The sequence below is a fragment of the Oncorhynchus gorbuscha genome, linkage group LG06 (assembly GCF_021184085.1).
Source record: "Oncorhynchus gorbuscha isolate QuinsamMale2020 ecotype Even-year linkage group LG06, OgorEven_v1.0, whole genome shotgun sequence".
In the NCBI taxonomy this organism is placed as follows: domain Eukaryota; kingdom Metazoa; phylum Chordata; class Actinopteri; order Salmoniformes; family Salmonidae; genus Oncorhynchus; species Oncorhynchus gorbuscha.
Window position 1 is genome coordinate 92,450,091 of NC_060178.1, and position 18,993 is coordinate 92,469,083.

Genomic DNA, 18,993 nt, shown 5'->3' on the forward strand with positions numbered 1-18,993 from the left:
AGATAAGCATTAATGTCAAGCCCTGATACATCTCTTCCCACACATCACCTGCACTTCAGACATTGAGCAACTGGAGAAACTACATACTGTTAAAAGATTAACCACATGGGAGTTGTGAAAGTGTCAGACTCCTTGGAATCCTGATCAGAATCTCTTACCCTCATAGCTGACCTGGACTGAGTTCACTGAGCTGACCCATATCTTAGGAAACATTGCAGAGACTGTCTGTGTTTGCATGTAAACTGTCTGTGTGTGTGTGTCTGTGTGTTAACTCAGCCCTACATAGACCAGTGTTTACATAACACTATTACTGACAGTCTGGTCAGGGTGTTCCCCAGAGGTCAGTGTTATTACTCCATTGAAATGTGAATCAGCCAGACAGATGCTCGTGTCACTTAGCTTGTGTTATGACTTTCAGTTCTCCTAAAATATGCTGTAAGGGGTGATGGGCGATCACTCACTGCAAGGGTTAAATTGAACCAATCCTGTTCTGCCTCTTGTTTCTTACTGATGGGTTGATTGCTACTGACTGATGAGGACAGATACAATCCATCAACTGAAGCATACTGACAGAAACAGTCAGAGAGCGAGAAAGCGAGTGAAAGAGGGAGGGGGCAGTGGTTGATCTGCCTACACGAGAGAAATTGTGAGAGAGAGAGAGGAGCATTAGAGTAGCGCATTGAGAGAATATCAAAGCATGCATATCCTGGCAGACTTGGATTCTGGTGGTTCATCTCTCCTGTAGCTCTCTGTGAACTAACAGACTGACATATGGGACGATAGTTAGTCTGTAGCATTCAGACCTTCCAGAGCTCCCTCAGCTCTGTCCTGCGTGGCTGATATTAACTATGGCTTGTCTGAATGTGGAGACCCCCTCCGTCTGCAGGGACCGATTCAGATCAGGTGACTCGCTCGCTCACTCAGCACCCTCTTATTACCTTTGCTTGTTTGTGGTTCTGGAGTATCAATTTGTTGAGACATAGTATTTTGGGTAGGGTGTGGTTTAGACCCCTGTATAGGCCAACTGAGTGTATAGGCCAGATACATTAGGAGATTCTCCACTTATTCTGTTGTTTCTTCGGTTGTGGCTTTTTTGGCAGTGGCACATTCAGTGAGACTTGTGATTCAGGGAGCGAGGGGCATTTCCATGTAAAAAGCTCCAATAGCACTAATATGTGAAGTTTATCAAATTTGGTGTCAAATGAAAGCTAAGATTCTATATTTTGGGGAAATTAATCCCTATATACAGTACTAGTCAAAGGTTTGGACACATCTACTCATTCAAGGGTTTTTCTTTATTTGTACTATTTCTACGTTGTAGAATAAGAGTGAAGACATCGAAACTATGAAATAATACATATGGAATCATGTAGTAACCAAAAAAGTGTTAAACAAATCAAATATACTTGTATTTGAGATTCTTCAAAAAGTAGCTTTTCCAACACTCTTGAAGGAGTTCCCACATATGCTGAGCACTTGTTGGCTGCCTTTCCTTCACTCTGCTGTCCAACTCATCCCAAACCAGCTCAATTGGGTTGAGGTCAGGTGATTGTGGAGGCCAGGCCATCTGATGCAGCACTCCATCACTCTCCTTCTTGGTCAAATAGCCTTGGAGGTGTGTTAGGTCACCATGGGACCATGCAGCCGTCATACCGCTCAGGAAGGATACGCGTTCTGTCTCCTGAAGATTAACGTACTTTGGTGCGAAAAGTGCAAATCAATCCCAGAACAACAGCAAATAACCTTGTGAAGATGCTGGAAGAAACATGTACAAATGTATCTATATCCACAGTAAAACGAGTCCTATATCGACATAACTTGAAAGGCTGCTCAGCAAGGAAGAAGCCACTGCTCCAAAACCGCCATAAAAAAATCCAGACTACGGTTTGCAACTGCACATGGGGACAAAGATCGTACTTTTGGAGAAATGTCCTCTGGTCTGATGACATAAAAATAGAACTGTTTGGCCATAATGACCATCATTATGTCTGGAGGAAAAAGGCAGAGGCTTGCAAGCTGAAGAACACCATCCCAACCGTGAAGCACGGGGGTGGCAGCATCGTGTTTTGGGGGTGCTTTGCTGCAGGAGGGACTGGTACACTTAATAAACTAGATGGCATCATGTAGAGGGAAATTGATGTGGATATATTGAAGCAACATATCAAGACATCAGTTAAAAGCTTGGTCGCAAATGGGTCTTCCATATGAAAAATGACCCCAAGCATACTTCCAAAGTTGTGGCAAGATGGCTTAAGGATAACAAAGTCAAGGTATTGGAGTGGCCATCACAAAGCCCTGACCTCAATCCTATAGAAAATATGTGAGCAGAACTGAAAAAGCGTGTGAGAGCAAGGAGGCCTACAAACCTGACTCAGTTACACCAGCTCTGTTAGGAGGAACTTATTGTGAGAAGCTTGTGGAAGGATACCCAAAATGTTTGACCCAAGTTAAACAATTTAAAGGCAATGCTACCAAATACTAATTGAGTGTATGTACACTTCTGACTTTCCCACTGGGAATGTGTTGAAAGAAAGCTGAAATAAATCATTCTCGCTACTATTATTCTGACATTTCACATTCTTAAAATAACAGACAATACAGACAATACATTTTTACTAGGATTAAATGTCAGGAATTGTGAAAAACGGAGTTTAAATGTATTTGGCTAAGGTGTATGTAAACTTCCGACTTCAACTGTATGGTTTGTTAAACTTTGCAATGATTGTTTTTTGTTTGGCTGTCTTTTAAAGTGAGAAATCGTAATCCGTGTCATTCTGTTACTGTGGAATTGCCCAAAGTGGATGGGAGTTTGTTTCTCAGGGTCAGATGAGGTGTCGGTCTGTTTGCTCAGAATGACTCCTAGGTCACAGGCTACTCAGCATTCTGTTAATGCAATGATGTGTCACATTGGGAGGTTTCGCCACTCTAAATTGTACAACTCAATGCATGTTCTGTATTGAGGTAGTAGGGTTGTTTTTGATCTGGGGAATGAATTTGGTTTCTTGGTTGCAGTAATGATGTTTATTGTAACAGGAAGGAAACACAGAGCTGTTATGGTAATCAATGCAGTCAAGTACATTTGAGCTTTTTTCGCTGTTAAAAAATAATAATTCTCGCATGTTTAGCCATTTGAGATAAAATCGCAATTCTCCCTGATTTCTGTTCCTGTACAATTTTCCAAGGACCAAAGAATGAAACAGTTTTAAGGAATGACATTATTGTTCAGATAAGGGATTAAAGTGAGACCAGTCACGTTCTTAATGAATGGACGGACTGGGTTAGCAGAGGACATTCCTTTGGTCAGTTTTATGTGGTCACACTGCTGGCTAGAGTGGAAACGAGTAGTAGTTGTTGGTGGCCGTGGGGGTCCTAACTCCCCTGGTATGTGTCTAGCGGTCTATCAGAACCGCAATCTGCTCCGAAACCTCAGTTACTCATGATGACTCCAGACCCTCCGATGCAGGCTGTCTGGTTGTTTACTGAAGGGTCTACCCTTCTCTCTCTCTCTTCTCCAACAGTCCTTCAGCTGAGGCTACAGCAGAGACGTACCCGTGAGCAGCTGATAGACCAGGGCATAATGCCACGTGAGTATGGGCACTGCCACTTCATATAGTCATAATGTAATTATCTGTCTGTTGATGAAGCTGACATGTGTTTCTGTCCATGCAGCTCTAAAGAGCCCAGCAGCATTCCATGAGCAGATACGTAGCCTGGAGAGAGCCCGGGTAAGAGCTCAGCCTTGCAAATACATTCCTTTAATATATTCAGTAACTTCTTACATTGAAATTACTTGACAATGCCCTGACCCCCTGTTCCCTTCCCCAGACTGAGAACTTCCTGAAGCACAAGATTCGCAGCCGACCAGAGAGATCTGAGCTGGTCAGAATGCACATCCTCAAGGAGACTGGGGCAGAGCCCTCCTTGCAGGCCACCCAGATGAAGCTGAAGAGGGCCAGGCTGGCTGACGACCTGAATGAGAAGCTGGCTCAGCGCCCCGGTCCCATGGAACTGGTAGAAAAGAACATTCTGCCTGTAGAACCCAGCATCAAGGAGGCCATCATTGGTGAGGGAGAGGAGAGGGAGAGAGAGGGGTTGAGAGGAAGATGGTGATATGGAGCCGTATGTATCAAGTCTTAGTGTAGGAGTGCTGATTTATGATCAGTTTTGTCTTTCTGGCTCATAATGAATAAGATTAGATGGACAGTCGAAATCTGATCCTAGATCAGCACTAAACGGGCCCAGATCACACAATTCTTAGGCCTCTTCATTCACCTTTCTCTCTTTTTAAGGTGGCCCTTAGTTAGTGTTCTGTATTAATGTTGACTGTGTTGGTCCTTCAGTAAACTACCCCAAAGCACTGGACGCCTACGGGTTTGAGGAGGACAGCGGGGATGCCCCGTCTCCAGAGCAGCCGGCCAGCCACGAGTCCCAGGCCGCCGCACCCTCCCCTGGGGAACCCCGGGCCCTGGAGACCCCCTGTCCATCTCCTCTGCCCACCATAACCAACAACCATACCATCCTACAGGTAGGGACTAGAGAGGATCTTTATCCACTCAAATATCCTCTTGAAGGACAATACATATGCTTCATCATACCTAGTGTTGCAAAGGGAGGGTATATTACGGGAAACTTTCTAAGTTGACCAGTAAACTACCAGAATTTTGGTAGCTTTCAAGGTTTTTGGGAAATTGTAAAAAGATGTCTAGTGGCTTTTTAGGTTTCTGTAATTAAAATAATCATATAGCATGATTTTAAAAAATGTATGACAAAGCTGTAAAACATAAATATAAACCAGTAACTTATTCAATACCATTGGTGTCCCATGTAGCTCAGTGGGTAGAGCGTGGCACTTGCAACGCTGTGGGTTTGATTCCCATGGGGGACCAGTATGAAAATGTATGCACTCACTACTGTAAGTTGCTCTGGATAAGAGCATCTGCTCAATTACTCAAATGTAAATGTAATAATGTGTTTTAATTTGAGGGTTTCAACATGGAACATCCTTTATAATTTTTATACACTTATTTATTTGACTATGTCAATATGACTTTGTTGTAAATGTTTTGGCGCCAAACTAGCAGTTGTGAAAAAGTTAGTTGAAACGTTGCAGAATTCATAGAAAAAATAATGCCATTGTTAATTAGATGCTTTTTTCATTAATTGGGCAGTTTTCTCTTGAACCATATGGTCTAGCCACTAGAAATGCATAGACAATATGGACACAGGTATAAAAAAATGAATATAATAAATTACTGAAGATTCCGTTAACTTTGGTAAATTACTGGTAGCTTTGCGTCCCTAATATATTTTTGATTTATTTTACCTTTATTTAACTAAGTCAGTTAAGAACAAATTCTTATTTTCAATGACGGCCTAGGAACAGTGGGTTAACTGCCTTGTTCAGGGGCAGAACGATAACGATAATACCCCTCATTCTTTGTCTACCCCTGAAGGATTGTAATAATTCAGAATTGAGCTAAATAAAATTAACATGAAACATAGGCTTACCTGTCATGACTGAAATGTTAATGTTCTCCTCTCTTCTTTTTCTGTCCCAGCCCTTCCCTGTTGTCACCCAGGCAACAGCAGACTTCCTCAAAGCTCTCTCCACCAATGAGCCACCAGTTAGTCGCCCAGCTCCCGCACCTCAGCCAATCACCACTGTTGCTTCTCAAAAGCCAGGGCCCACCCTAGTGAAAGTAAGCAGGCACATTATTCTGTCTACTGTTTAGTGAAGTAGACTTTCCAAAAATACAAGTTCACATGGAGCTTTTATTTCAGTCTTAGAACTAGCATTGAATCCAAATTGCTGAATAAATAAAGGTGTTTTACATTTTTTTTTTTTTTTGTACTCAAATCTGAATTGAATCATCTTCCAGTTATTGAAAAATACGGTGCTTAAGTCACTTCTAAACACATATTGTCAGAGTTGACCCTTAAAACAAGTATAAGACTAACCAAACTACTATAACCTGTGAAATGGGAGACAACACACAGCCAATCAGCCAATCAGTTGTACTAAAAGACACCAACTGACCTTTCTGCCTTTCTGCAGACGGACCCTGTACTTTACCTGTACTTTACCTGGGTACATTTCTTCAGTTCTTAATTAACTGGATTGTGCCCAGTGGTAAAAACATAACTTTTAACCCAAAAAGGAAATCCTTTTTTAGATGACTACTGTTTTTATGTCAATGTATCTTAGTTTTTATTTTGTGTAGAGAGCATCTCGTGTCATATTGTTATGCAATTATGTCTTATATAAATAACTTGTAGCTTTGAAGCATGTGCATCTTCTTTATCTTGCCGTTTCTCCTCCTCTCATCCCACAGCAGAGCCAGCCCAGGCAGCCCGGGGAGAGGAATCACAATAAGAAGGGCAAGGAGCCCAAGCCCCGGATCAAGAAGTTAAAGTACCACCAGTACGTCCCCCAGGACCAGAAACAGGAGGCCAGCGAAGCCCCCATGGACTCATCCTACGCCAAGATCCTCCACCAGCAGCAGCTCTTCCTCCAGCTGCAGATCCTCCACCAGCAGCAGCAGCACTATAACTACCACACCATCCTCCCAGCACCCTTAAAGTAGGATATTACTGTATTTTCAGGGACCAAGTATGTTCATAATCACTTCTGACACTCCAGGGGCAAATCCTAAGTTCTACTTTGTCAATGGGAGACCAAGTGAAAATGTTATTTAAATGGACCGGATCCGTCTACCTGTTGTTCAAACTAAGGTTTACAAGAGAACGTTATGTTAGCTGGAAAGTACCTAAAAAGCAACCCAGCTGTTGTTGTTTCCAATGGCCCAAATGGCAAATGGACAATTAGCTAGTTTCCAATAACAAATCCTCTGTAATGATATTAATAACCTGCAGGATGTAGTCTAAGTGGGAGTCCAAGGCCCATTAGAACTGTGTATGTCAGTTATTGTTGGAACTCTGCATTGTTCCATTTACTGACTGTGTACTGTGGCACCAGGCAGAGGAACCTCCTTAGTTCCCTTCATATTGCTAACACTCTTTCTCTCTCTCTCTCCCACATTTCCCTTCTCCCTCCTTCGTCATCTCTCACTCCACCATCTTTACTCTCCCTCCTTCTCCTTGTTTTGCTTCCTCTCTTTCCTTCTTCAGGCCTGTAGCTGAGGGTCAGAGCAGCGCTGTGAACGGTCTGCCAACCTCTAGAGTGGTGTCCCTGCCGCCTGCCGTCACTGTCCCGCCTCCCAGCCCTGTCCGCCCAAACAGCCTATCCAACCGCAAGCCTGGCCACCTGCCCCCCAACCTGGAGGACATGAAGGTGGCCGAGTTGAAACTGGAGCTGAAGTGCCGAAGCCTCCCTGTGTCAGGGACCAAGACTGATCTCATTGAGAGGCTGAGGCCTTACCAGGAGAGCACCAGCACCCCAGCTCTGACCCCCGGCCCAAACACCCTTCCATACTCAGTCCCCACAGAGGTCAGCTCATCCCCCGCACTTTTCCTAGCTGCCCATCAGTTGGCACCAGAGAGCATGAGCTCCACACCCCCAGTATCCCCAATCCCCACATACCTCTCCACCTTTAGAGACAACAGAGGAGTGTCCGATCTATTTTGCGACCCCCAGAGGGTTAGTCCCGGTCGTGCAGGCGTGGGGATGTCCCCCCTGAGGCCGGGTGTCCCAGAGGAGAATGACCCGCGGCTTCATGAGAAGGAGCGTCAGATCAAGGAGCTGATGAGGAAGCTGGAGCAGGAGCAGAGGCTTGTGGAGGAGCTGAAGATGCAGCTGGAGGTGGAGAAGACCCAGCTTCTACAGGGACCCTCTACAGACCCTGTCCCCTTGATCCAGATCTCCAAGGTCAAACTGGAAGACAGGGTCCTCCCTAACTGCTCAGCCATGGTTACTGCAAACATGGCTCTACAGACTCACCCTCACTCTCTTTCCACTGTGGTGAAGCTGGAGGATGTGCTCTGCAACTCCCAGCCCCCGCACCAGCCCTACCTCACCCCCACCCTGCCCCAGTTCTTTATCAGCCACCAGGGAGCAGTGTCCCAGGTTGTAGGTCAGCCTGGCACCCAGACCCTGCTTGCAGCCCAGGATAGCACTACTCAGATCCTCCTGCCTGTCCTCCAGGCTACGATATCAAATCAAGCCCCAGGCCTGATCCAGGCCTCAGTGCCCCAGGTACACACCACCAAGATGGAGACTCGGCAAGCCTCAACTCAACAGCAGATACTTAATCATAACCACATGCTGCAGGTAAGTCAGATCACACCATGGACCAGTTCCTGGAAAATATGGATCTGAAACCTCCTTGAAATGAGATCTAGTAGAATTGGTGATGAAGTTAAGGTTAACCCCTTATTGTGTGTCTCTCTTCTACAGACTTTCACAGCGTGCAACGGCCCTGGCTCTGGGATGGTGGAGAACCAGACAGGGCCTGACATGCATCCCCAGTGTTTCCTGAGAAGCTCCCCAGATAACAGGCTCTCTCCCCGGGGGGCTTCACCCAACCCCATCCTCTCCAATGGGCCTGTCAACAAGGTACACTTAGGTGTATTATTGGGAAAACATCATCCTCTAGGCTAAATGTGATGCAAAATACACATTGTAAACCATCAACCTTTCCAGTCCCGCTTTCTCCCTCAAATCCTGTTAAATCTTACATTGGTTCAAATCAAATAAAATTTTATTTGTCACATACACATGGTTAGCAGATGTTAATGCGAGTGTAGCGAAATGCTTGTGCTTCTAGTTCCGACAATGCAGTAATAACCAACAAGTAATCTAACTAACAATTCCAAAACTACTGTCTTATACACAGTGTAAGGGGATAAAGAATATGTACATACGGATATATGAATGAGTGATGGTACAGGGCAGCATACAGTAGATGGTATCGAGTACAGTATATACATATGAGATGAGTATGTAGACAAAGTAAACAAAGTGGCATAGTTAAAGTGGCTAGTGATACATGTATTACATAAGGATGCAGTCGATGATATAGAGTACAGTATATACGTATGCATATGAGATGAATAATGTAGGGTAAGTAACATTATATAAGGTAGCATTGTTTAAAGTGGCTAGTGATATATTTACATCATTTCCCATCAATTCCCATTATTAAAGTGGCTGGAGTTGGGTCAGTGTCAATGTCAGTGTGTTGGCAGCAGCCACTCAATGTTAGTGGTGGCTGTTTAACAGTCTGATGGCCTTGAGATAGAAGCTGTTTTTCAGTCTCTCAGTCCCAGCTTTGATGCACCTGTACTGACCTCGCCTTCTGGATGATAGCGGGGTGAACAGACAGTGGCTCGGGTGGTTGATGTCCTTAATGATCTTTATGGCCTTCCTGTAAGATCGGGTGGTGTAGGTGACCTGGAGGGCAGGTAGTTTGCCCCCGGTGATGCGTTGTGCAGACCTCACTACCCTCTGGAGAGCCTTACAGTTGAGGGCGGAGCAGTTGCCGTACCAGGCGGTGATACAGCCCGCCAGGATGCTCTCGATTGTGCATCTGTAGAAGTTTGTGAGTGCTTTTGGTGACAAGCCAAATTTCTTCAGCCTCCTGAGGTTGAAGAAGCGCTGCTGCGCCTTCTTCACGACGCTGTCTGTGTGAGTGGACCAATTCAGTTTATCTGTGATGTGTATGCCGAGGAACTTAAAACTTGCTACCCTCTCCACTACTGTTCCATCGATGTGGATAGGGGGGGTGTTCCCTCTGCTGTTATATGAGTCGTTGTTATAGACAAGGTAGGCTGTGATGGTTATAGACAAGACAGGCTGTGGTGGTTAGAGACAAGGCAGGATGTGGTGGTTAAAGACAAGGCAGGCTGTGGTGGTTATAGACAAGGCAGGCTGTGGTGGGTAGAGACAAGGCAGGCTGTGGTGGTTAGAGACAGGGCAGGCTGTGGTGGTTATAGACAAGGCAGGCTGTGGTGGTTATAGACAAGGCAGGCTGTGGTGGTTAGAGACAAGGCAGGCTGTGGTGGTTAGAGACAAGGCAGGCTGTGGTGGTTAGGGACAAGGCAGGCTGTGGTGGTTAGAGACAAGGCAGGCTGTGGTGGTTAGAGACAAGGCAGGCTGTGGTGGTTAGAGACAAGGCAGGCTGTGGTGGTTAGAGACAAGGCAGGCTGTGGTGGTTAGAGACAAGGCAGGCTGTGATGGTTAGAGACAAGGCAGGCTGTGGTGGTTATAGACAAGGCAGGCTGTGTTGGTTATAGACACGGCAGGCATTGGTGGTTATAGACAGGGCAGGCTGTGGTGGTTATAGACAGGGCAGGCTGTGGTGGTTATAGACAAGACAAGGCAGGCTGTGGTGGTTATAGACAAGGCAGGCTGTGGTGGTTATAGACAAGGCAGGCTGTGGTGGTTATAGACACGGCAGGCATTGGTGGTTATAGACAGGGCAGGCTGTGGTGGTTATAGACAGGGCAGGCTGTGGTGGTTATAGACAAGGCAGGCTGTGGTGGTTATAGACAAGGCAGGCTGTGGTGGTTATAGACAAGGCAGGCTGTGGTGGTTATAGACAAGACAAGGCAGGCTGTGGTGGTTATAGACAAGACAAGGCAGGCTGTGGTGGTTATAGACAAGACGAGGCAGGCTGTGTTTGTTCAGTGTTTTTATATTCCTTCTCTTCCTCCAGTCCCCCTCTCCGTCTCCATCCCAGCCCAGCTTCATCCTCCAGCCCTCCTCCCTCGTGACCCAGCCCCCCATGACCAGGGAGCCCCCTCGCTACGAGGATGCAGTCATACAGACACGCAACCTGAAGCAGGCCAACAACCTCACACAGGTGAACACACATACTCATACAGTGGTGTAAAGTACTTAAGTAAAAATACTTTCAAGTAGTTTTGGAGGTATCTGTACTTTACTATTTCTATTTTTGAAAACGTACTGCAGTGCATCTCCTCCTCATGGACTGAACCAAATTTGCCAGTTCTTGCTGTGAGATGTTACCCCACTCTTTCTGCAAGTTCCCGGACATTTCTGGGGTGAATGGCCCTAGCCCTTACCCTCCGATCCAACAGGGTCCCAGACGTGCTCAATGGGATTGAGATCCGGGCTCTTCACTGGCCATGGCAGAACATTGACATTCCTGTCTTGCAGGAAATCATGCACAGAACGAGCAGTATGGCTGGTGGCATTGTCATGCTGGAGGGTCATGCCAGGATGAGCCTGCCGGAAGGGTACCACATGAGGGAGGAGGATGTCTTCCCTGTAAACTATCACATTGAGATTGCCTGAAATGACAACAAGCTCAGTCTGATGATGCTGTGACACACCGCCCCAGACCATGACGGACCCTCCACCTCCAAATCGATCCCGCTCCAGAGTACAGGCCACGGTGTAACGCTCATTCCTTCGATGATAAACGCGAATCTGTCCATTACCCCTGGTGAGACAAAACCGCAAATCGTCAGTGAAGAGCACTTTTTGCCAGTCCTGTCTGGTCCAGCGACGATGGGTTTGTTGCCAGTGATGTCTGGTGAGGACCTGCCTTACAACAGGCCTACAAGCCCGCAGTCCAGCCTCTCTCAGCCTATTGTGGACAGGCTGAGCACTGATGGAGGGATTGTACTTTCCTGGTGTAACTCAGGCAATTGTTGTTGCCATCCTGTACTTGTCCTGCAGGTGTGATGTTTGGATGTACCGATCCTGTGCAGGTGTTGTTACACGTGGTCTGCCACTGCGAGGACGATCAGCTGTCCGTCCTGTCTCCCTAGCGCTGTCTTAGGCATCTCACAGTACGGACATTGCAATTTATTGCCCTGGCCACATCTGCAGTCCTCATGCCTCCTTGCAGCATGCCTAAGACACGTTCACGCAGATGAGCAGGGACCCTGGGTATCTTTCTTTTTATGTTTTTCAGAGTCAGTAGAAAGGCTTCTTTAATGTCCTAATTTTTCATAACTGTGACCTTAAATGCCTACGGTCTGTAAGCTGTTACTTTCTTAACGACCGTTTCACAGGTGCATGTTCATTAATTGTTTATGGTTAATTGAACAAGCATGGGAAACAGCGTTTAAACCCTTTACAATGAAGATCTGTGAAGTTATTTTGATTTTTACGAATTATATTTGAAAGACAGGGTCCTGAAAAAAGGAACTTTTATTTTTTTGATGAGTTTAGTATTTTACTGGGTGAATTTCACTTTTACTTGATTCATTTTCTATTAAGGTATCTTTTACTTTAGTATGATAATTGGGTACTTTTTCCACTACTGCACTCATACAATAACACACACGCATTCATAAATATATGAGGTGCTCTCCGAAGTCCCGAAGGAATGTATTGCTATTGGTCACACCTCAGAGACTGTAATGCTATTGGTCATGCATCTCCACCCCCTTACCTTATTGTCTCTTTCTCAGGTTTCCACGGCAAATAGCCAGCAGATGGATGACCTATTTGACATCCTGATTCAGAGTGGAGGTGAGAGTTCACAGCATCAGGAAAGGTTTACACCTTTAGCTCCTTGTCCTAACCCTGAGGGGACTGACTTAGTAATGACTATCTGGTCTTTTCATCTCTGTAAACAGTGATAAGGCTGCACTTTCTTTTTCGACATTAACATTAAAGAAGCCTGTGTTTTAATATAACTGATGAATTTCTCCCCATCTTCTGTTTCGTCCAGAGATCACTCCTTTCATCCAGCAGCCAGACCTTCTGTCTGTCAGCACTAAGACTGTTCCTGTCACAGCCAATATCACTACCCTCCCTGTCAACACCGCCCTGTCCAGGCCTCCTCCACAAATCCAGGTTGCTCCCCCTCCCATCTCGCCCTTCGACCCCCTCCATCTCCCAAGCCTGGCCTCCATGACCTCAGACAAGCTTTTGGAGGCCTTCCTTGAGGGAACCCTGAACGATCTGTCCCCAACCACGGACACCCGCACCCTGGGTCTGATCGAGGATCTGCAGTCCCAGCTTCTGGATCAACCCTACTCCCCAATGGACACCTCAGAGCTGTCCTTCTGCGACTCCATGTCTCCCCACTCCTCCCTCAATATGGGCATGTCTGACACAGCCCTGGACAACATGGAGTGGCTGGACCTAACCATGCCGCCCGGCCCCGCGGTGGGGCTTACACCACTGGGGATTCCTTCAGACTTCCTGGATACACACGACCTGCAGCTGCATTGGGACTGATGGAGAGATGGCTGAGGACAAGGATGGAGTGGAAAGGAGGAAAAGGATGGAGGGACCAAGAGAAGAGGAGGATAGCAGTGGTTGAGGAAATGAAAAAGGATAGAGGCACTCAACATAAGAAATCCAGACTTGGTTAGTCAGGTTATAGTCCTGGTGCATTTTAAAACTTTATTTTTTATACAAAATTGTCTTGTTTATTTTTTGCTACCATGTCCTAGGATTGGCCAGCCGGTCATGGGGGCATTGGGTGTTGCTTAATAGAGTAGTGGGGCCAGAGCCAAATCAACAAGGATGCAGACATTATGGAAATATCCTGTGGAGATGGAGATATTTCAATCAGAACAATGTTAGATGTTCCCTCAGCCCTCCTGGAGTTTTCATTGGGTTGAACTCCTGACAACTCCTGACAGTCAGCCTGTACGGCGGTCAGCTTGCCTTGCAGTGAACACGTGGATGTGTTAACGTAGCATGCGTTTCACATCAGTCATATTACAGGGTCTTCATCTACAGCCATTTCTCTGTGGACGCATGCTGTTTGGTTATTACAGATCTGTTGTACACAAGCCACGACAGACAGGATAACTGACAGATGTAAACCTGACAGAGTACAAGGCTGTGTTTAACACTGGTCTTTTATTGAAACGTACCTATATTTGGGGTTTCTGACCCTTCTGATACATATTGTATTGGTTGAGACAGTTGGACTATTTTAAGCAATGAACTGAACTGACGACGAGAACAAAATCACTCCTATTGGACAAGGAGGAGTAGTCTCCTCCCACTATGAGCTATGCACTAAGGAGGCAAGGCCTTACATCGCCTTCATCTCACAAGGAAATGTGAATCACAGATAATGATTTTGTAGATTTAATGGTTTATTGAAACAGTGTTGATCCACTTGTTGGTTATCTCAGTGTACTAGCGCCTTCAGTTCAAGTCTAAGTTGATCCATCTGAATGTAAATGGAGACTTTACACTGTTGGCAGCTTTATCTTCTGAAAGACAACTGATGTATCAGTGGAGAGGGACCAAATATGGTATCACACAGGTACACTACATACAGGTTAATGTGTGTACTTACTATATGCTAGCCTGGTTCCATTTCTGTTTGTGCTCTTGCCAACTCTGTTACTCATTGTCAAGCCAGATATGTTTGGCATAGCAATGAGTGACAAGAAGTTGGCATGGTAGCCTGAGTGCCAGTCTTTTTGTGCCAACTGTATTCTTCCGTGTTTGACATGTTTTAATGTGGCTGCATGACCTCTGGAGAACAGAGGTGTTAGACTTTTCTGTCTGTCCTGAATTCTGTCTGTCAACTCTCTGCACTTTGTCTCTGTGTGTCAGTGGTTCTGTCTCTGTGTGAGAAAGTATGCATGTGTCTAGAGCTTGGCGAAATGGCCTAAAACCAGGGGCGCAACTTTGGTTTTAGAAGTGGGGGGGGCATAATAATTACTATTATTATTACATTTTTTAATCCAGTCGAATAATCACATTCAAATGATAAAACGGAGGGACAAAAAAGCAATTTCAGAATGTGGGGGAGACATGTCTCCCCCATCCCCAGTGAAAGTTGCGCTCCTGCCTAAAACTAATTTCTATTATTTTTCAAACTTATGGCCCAATATATATCAAAACACATTTTTATGTTTTCTCTAAGCTTTGTTGTACAATTAAATGTCAAATACACTACATTTAAAACAGTTACCAATAGTCTAATCAATTCAGAGCTTGGTAAATTATACAGAGGCTGAACATATGCCTTCCACAAACATGAGACCCACTAATATTTACATTATTTTATCAAAATAGTTGTACTTGCTTTTATTGCAATTATCACTGATCTGGATTTCAGGTCTGTCTATAAAAAGGCACCTTTTGTTACAAATGTAACCAAAACCATGCATAATGCACATTCACTAATCATGTAGCAGGCATTATAGAAAATGATTTTATTTGACTAAAATGCTGCTAGCGTTACCGTAATGCGTGCGACAAACTGAGCATTCATTTTCCAGAATGAATGTTCATTGTTACATCTGTTTTAGAAGTGTCTTCTCTGCACGAAATTTGAAGAGTTGAAACGGTTCGAAAGGTTTACAACTTCTCTATTACAGTAAAATAGTATCTCCATGTGTTTCTGTGTCCATATGACTGATTTATGTTGGACCAAACCTCAAATGCAAATAACGAGTTGAAACCATTTGACAGAGAGGAAGAAGTGATATCTCATCGTTGTTGTTGTGAGTGGTGGCGGGAGGTCCTTGGGAGAAAGAGGTGAAGCGAGAGGCTTCACTCTCGCCAAAATCTATCCAAAATAAGCCCAATGCATTTCTATGCGCTTATTTTGAACCTGAGCTTGTCGCCTGCCTTCCCGCTTTTGTGACAACGACTCCCATTGTTAGGGCTGAGACATGATGATCTCTTCATTATATACAGATCTCTGGTGTAAATGGGAAGGAGCAAACGAGACGAGATCAATAAGACAACATGAGAACAAGCGGACATAAATGCTCATAAAAAAAAAAAAAAACTTGATTTAACTCGAATTAATGTTAAAAACAAGAATTCGATATATCGCCCAGCCCTAAATGTCTGTCTATAAGTAAGAGTCCCTTATGCCTGTGTGTCTGCATGTGTGTCAGGGTGTCTTCTTGAATGCACGTTTTAATAAGTGTCTGATATCGGGCTATATTTGTCTCTGTCGCTGAGTTGGCTGCAACTCATTTGAGTCCTCTTCATTTCTATGAAGTTGGACGTTCATCAGACAGCACTATCTTTGCCAAGTGAGCACATTTTACAGGCTGAGATTTTAAAAGGTTTGGCTCACAGAATAGCTTTTCTCTGACTGTTCCATCTGTCCTGTTTGGTTATATGGTCAAAACGCATACAGACACCCCCAGTGGTGTGCCCAGCATACAGGATCAACTACAAGGGACTACGCTGTAGCTTCTGGCATAGCTACCATTTTGTGGATGAATTCTACCATGAAGATGATGAGTATATGTATGAAACATTGAAACTAGGGTTGTGTAGTTCTTCTACCTGGCATATCATGCCAAACGAGTTACGAATATTCAGTATCTCAATCCAAATATTATTCTGATCAATATTGTATAGAATTAATACGGTTGTACTGTACAGCACTTTAGAATACCATGGCTTTTATTTTTCTGTCATTGTTCGAACAATCATTCTTATCCAACAAGTCAAACATTAATAATCACCTCTGGGCAGGTAATAATGCCAAATACTGTACACACGGTCTCTGGCCATTGGGAACCAAATATTCGTAACGGTGGTTTAGAGCTATTAAGGAATTATTTGTTTTTCAATTGTTCAATTGTTGCCTAACATCAGTTAATATCTACTGTTGACCAACAAAAATTATCGTATTTCTCAAATGTTACAAAATCACTAAAAAATATATGTATATACGCAAGAGGAATATTACTGTAAAGATTACTGGCCAATTGTGCGCCGCCCTATGGGAGTCCCGATCACGGCCGGTTGTGACACAGCCTGGGAACGAACCAGGGTCTGTAGTGATGCCTCTAGCACTGAGATGCAGTGCCTTAGACCAGTTGGTGCATTTTTAAAATTTTGTCAGTACTTTAGAACGAGATGTCAGAGTACAGCAGATTCGTCTTCAACACCTGTCATATCAACATGTTGATCATTGCAAGCAAATATTGATTTGGGCCTACCTAATTCTGTGTTTTCTGTACTGTACTGTCTCGCATTCAACCGCTGTTCTTTGTCTGAATTGTTGTAACTAGTAAGACATCTGCCAAGTCTCTGTCATCCTCTGTATGCCATACATACATTTTGCACATTGTGTACATATTTATATAGATGTCATGCATATTTTTATACATGTGTAGCACAGCCATGTGCTATTTTGTAAATAATATGAAACAATATGTTAATATATGTACTGTATGCTTTTAGGCGTCAATAAAACATGGTTTATTGTGAAAGTCTCCTAACATCTGTGGCTGGAGGCTCACGTGTGATTTGGTTCTGGGCTGCTGAGATTATTGTGACCGTACATTTTTACTGTGAATATCTTTTGAAATGTTCACCTGTCAAAGCAAACAGCATCAAACTCCATTGTATTATTATGTAAAAGTAGTAAAACATTTTAGGAATTATTACATTTAGAAGTGATAACATGTAGTTCCACAAGATTAATCAAAACACTTGAAGGAGAAAAGAACATTGTTGTAAATAATCCAGTCTGTCAACAACATTTGTCAGGTTTATTCGGGGGCGTTGACCTTTTTCACAGTAAAGAAAGGGGGAAGTAGAATATACAGGCCATTTGCAAGACCAATATGTTGATTAGGCTTCAATAGTACCATTCTGATACACTCTCTGGGAAGTACCAACATATATTCTCTCCAGAATATGCATTAACTGAGTTTACAAGCACGATGAAGCTCTGAACAGGCTGCAAGAAACATTCCCAGTTGAAACAGAGCCCAGTACCCTGAAGGGAAGCAGAAAAAACAGACAAGCACACTAGGCTACATACAGTGATGCCCAAGACCAGCTGTTCGTAAAATTGAGACAATATTCCTTCCGCCTCCCCCCAAAACAATCTAGATTCTATTGTCCCCAAGTAACTGTTCTTCTCTATGAAGTATTTTACAATATAAAAGAGGAAATACAGTGTCAATAACTGTCAGTAATTGTTCTATGGGTGTGTGTAGGTCAGAGGGTGTGAGTGGGTATATGTGTGTGGGTGTCTGTCACAGAAGGTTGGTGGCACCTTAATTGGGGAGAACAGGCTTGTTTTAATGATGAGTGGAATGATATCAAACATGGTTTGCAGGTGCTTGATGGCATTCCATTTGCTCTGTTCTGGCCATTATTATAAGCCGTTCTCCCCTCAGCAGCCTCCTGTGGTGTGTGTGGATATGAAGAGGAGAGGGAGGGTAAATATATGTCGGAGGGCGGGAAAGTGATGCATAGAGGGGTTGGGATAAACTTGGCCTGGGAGGGTAAGGGAGGGTCAGGAGGAGAGGTGGTGGAGTAAGGATGGGAGGTGGGGATAAGCTTGGCTTGGGGGGTAAGGGGGAGTAAGGATGGGAGGTGCGGATAAGCTTGGCTTGGGGGTAAGGGGGAGTAAGGATGGGAGGTGGGGATAAGCTTGGCTTGGGGGGTAAGGGGGAGTAAGGATGGGAGGTGGGGATAAGGTTGGCTTGGGGGTAAGGGGGAGTAAGGATGGGAGGTGGGGATAAGCTTGGCTTGGGGGGTAAGGGGAGTAAGGATGGGAGATGGGGATAAGCTTGGCTTGGGGGGGGTAAGGGGGAGTAAGGATGGGAGGTGGGGATAAGCTTGGCTTGGGGGGGTAAGGGGAGTAAGGATGGGAGGTGGGGATAAGCTTGGCTTGGGGGGTAAGGGGGAGTAAGGATGGGAGGTGGGGATAAGCTTGGCTTGGGGGGTAAGGGGAGTAAGGATGGGAGGTGGGGATAAGCTTGGCTTGGGGGTAAGGGGGAGTAAGGATGGGAGATGGGGATAAGCTTGGCTTGGGGGTAAGGGGAGTAAGGATGGGAGGTGGGGATAAGCTTGGCTTGGGGGTAAGGGGAGTAAGGATGGGAGGTGGGGATAAGCTTGGCTTGGGGGGTAAGGGGAGTAAGGATGGGAGGTGGGGATAAGCTTGGCTTGGGGGGTAAGGTGGAGTAAGGATGGGAGGTGGGGATAAGCTTGGCTTGGGGGGGTAATATATATTTCTGCTTTAGGACAATTATATAATATTTTTATTGAAATGTATTATTTCAGCTGGAAAATTTAAAGTTTCCAAAGTTTTTAATAGAAAAGCCCATTCAATACGGTCAAAACACTTTTCTGCATCAACCTCCTTTATCGTTAAA

The 18,993-nt window shown here is 44.8% G+C and overlaps 1 protein-coding gene across 1 annotated transcript; it reads left to right on the top strand.

Moving 5' to 3' along the window:
* The first annotated feature begins 3,521 nt into the window (after positions 1–3,521).
* LOC124038545 (myocardin-related transcription factor B-like) lies at positions 3,522–17,072 on the top strand. The gene is made up of 11 exons (XM_046354559.1): positions 3,522–3,584; positions 3,670–3,725; positions 3,826–4,063; positions 4,341–4,525; positions 5,559–5,699; positions 6,333–6,580; positions 7,129–8,227; positions 8,354–8,512; positions 10,614–10,760; positions 12,343–12,403; positions 12,606–17,072. The coding sequence occupies exons 1-11, from the start codon at positions 3,578–3,580 to the stop codon at positions 13,115–13,117; spliced, it is 2,853 nt and encodes a 950-aa protein (XP_046210515.1). The 5' UTR covers positions 3,522–3,577; the 3' UTR covers positions 13,118–17,072.
* The last annotated feature ends 1,921 nt before the right edge of the window (positions 17,073–18,993 follow it).

Coding starts and splice junctions, on each gene's coding strand:
- LOC124038545 (XM_046354559.1), top strand. Junction 4,526..5,558: donor ACAACCATACCATCCTACAG/GTAGGGACTAGA, acceptor TTTCTGTCCCAG/CCCTTCCCTGTTGTCACCCA. Junction 5,700..6,332: donor CAGGGCCCACCCTAGTGAAA/GTAAGCAGGCAC, acceptor CTCATCCCACAG/CAGAGCCAGCCCAGGCAGCC.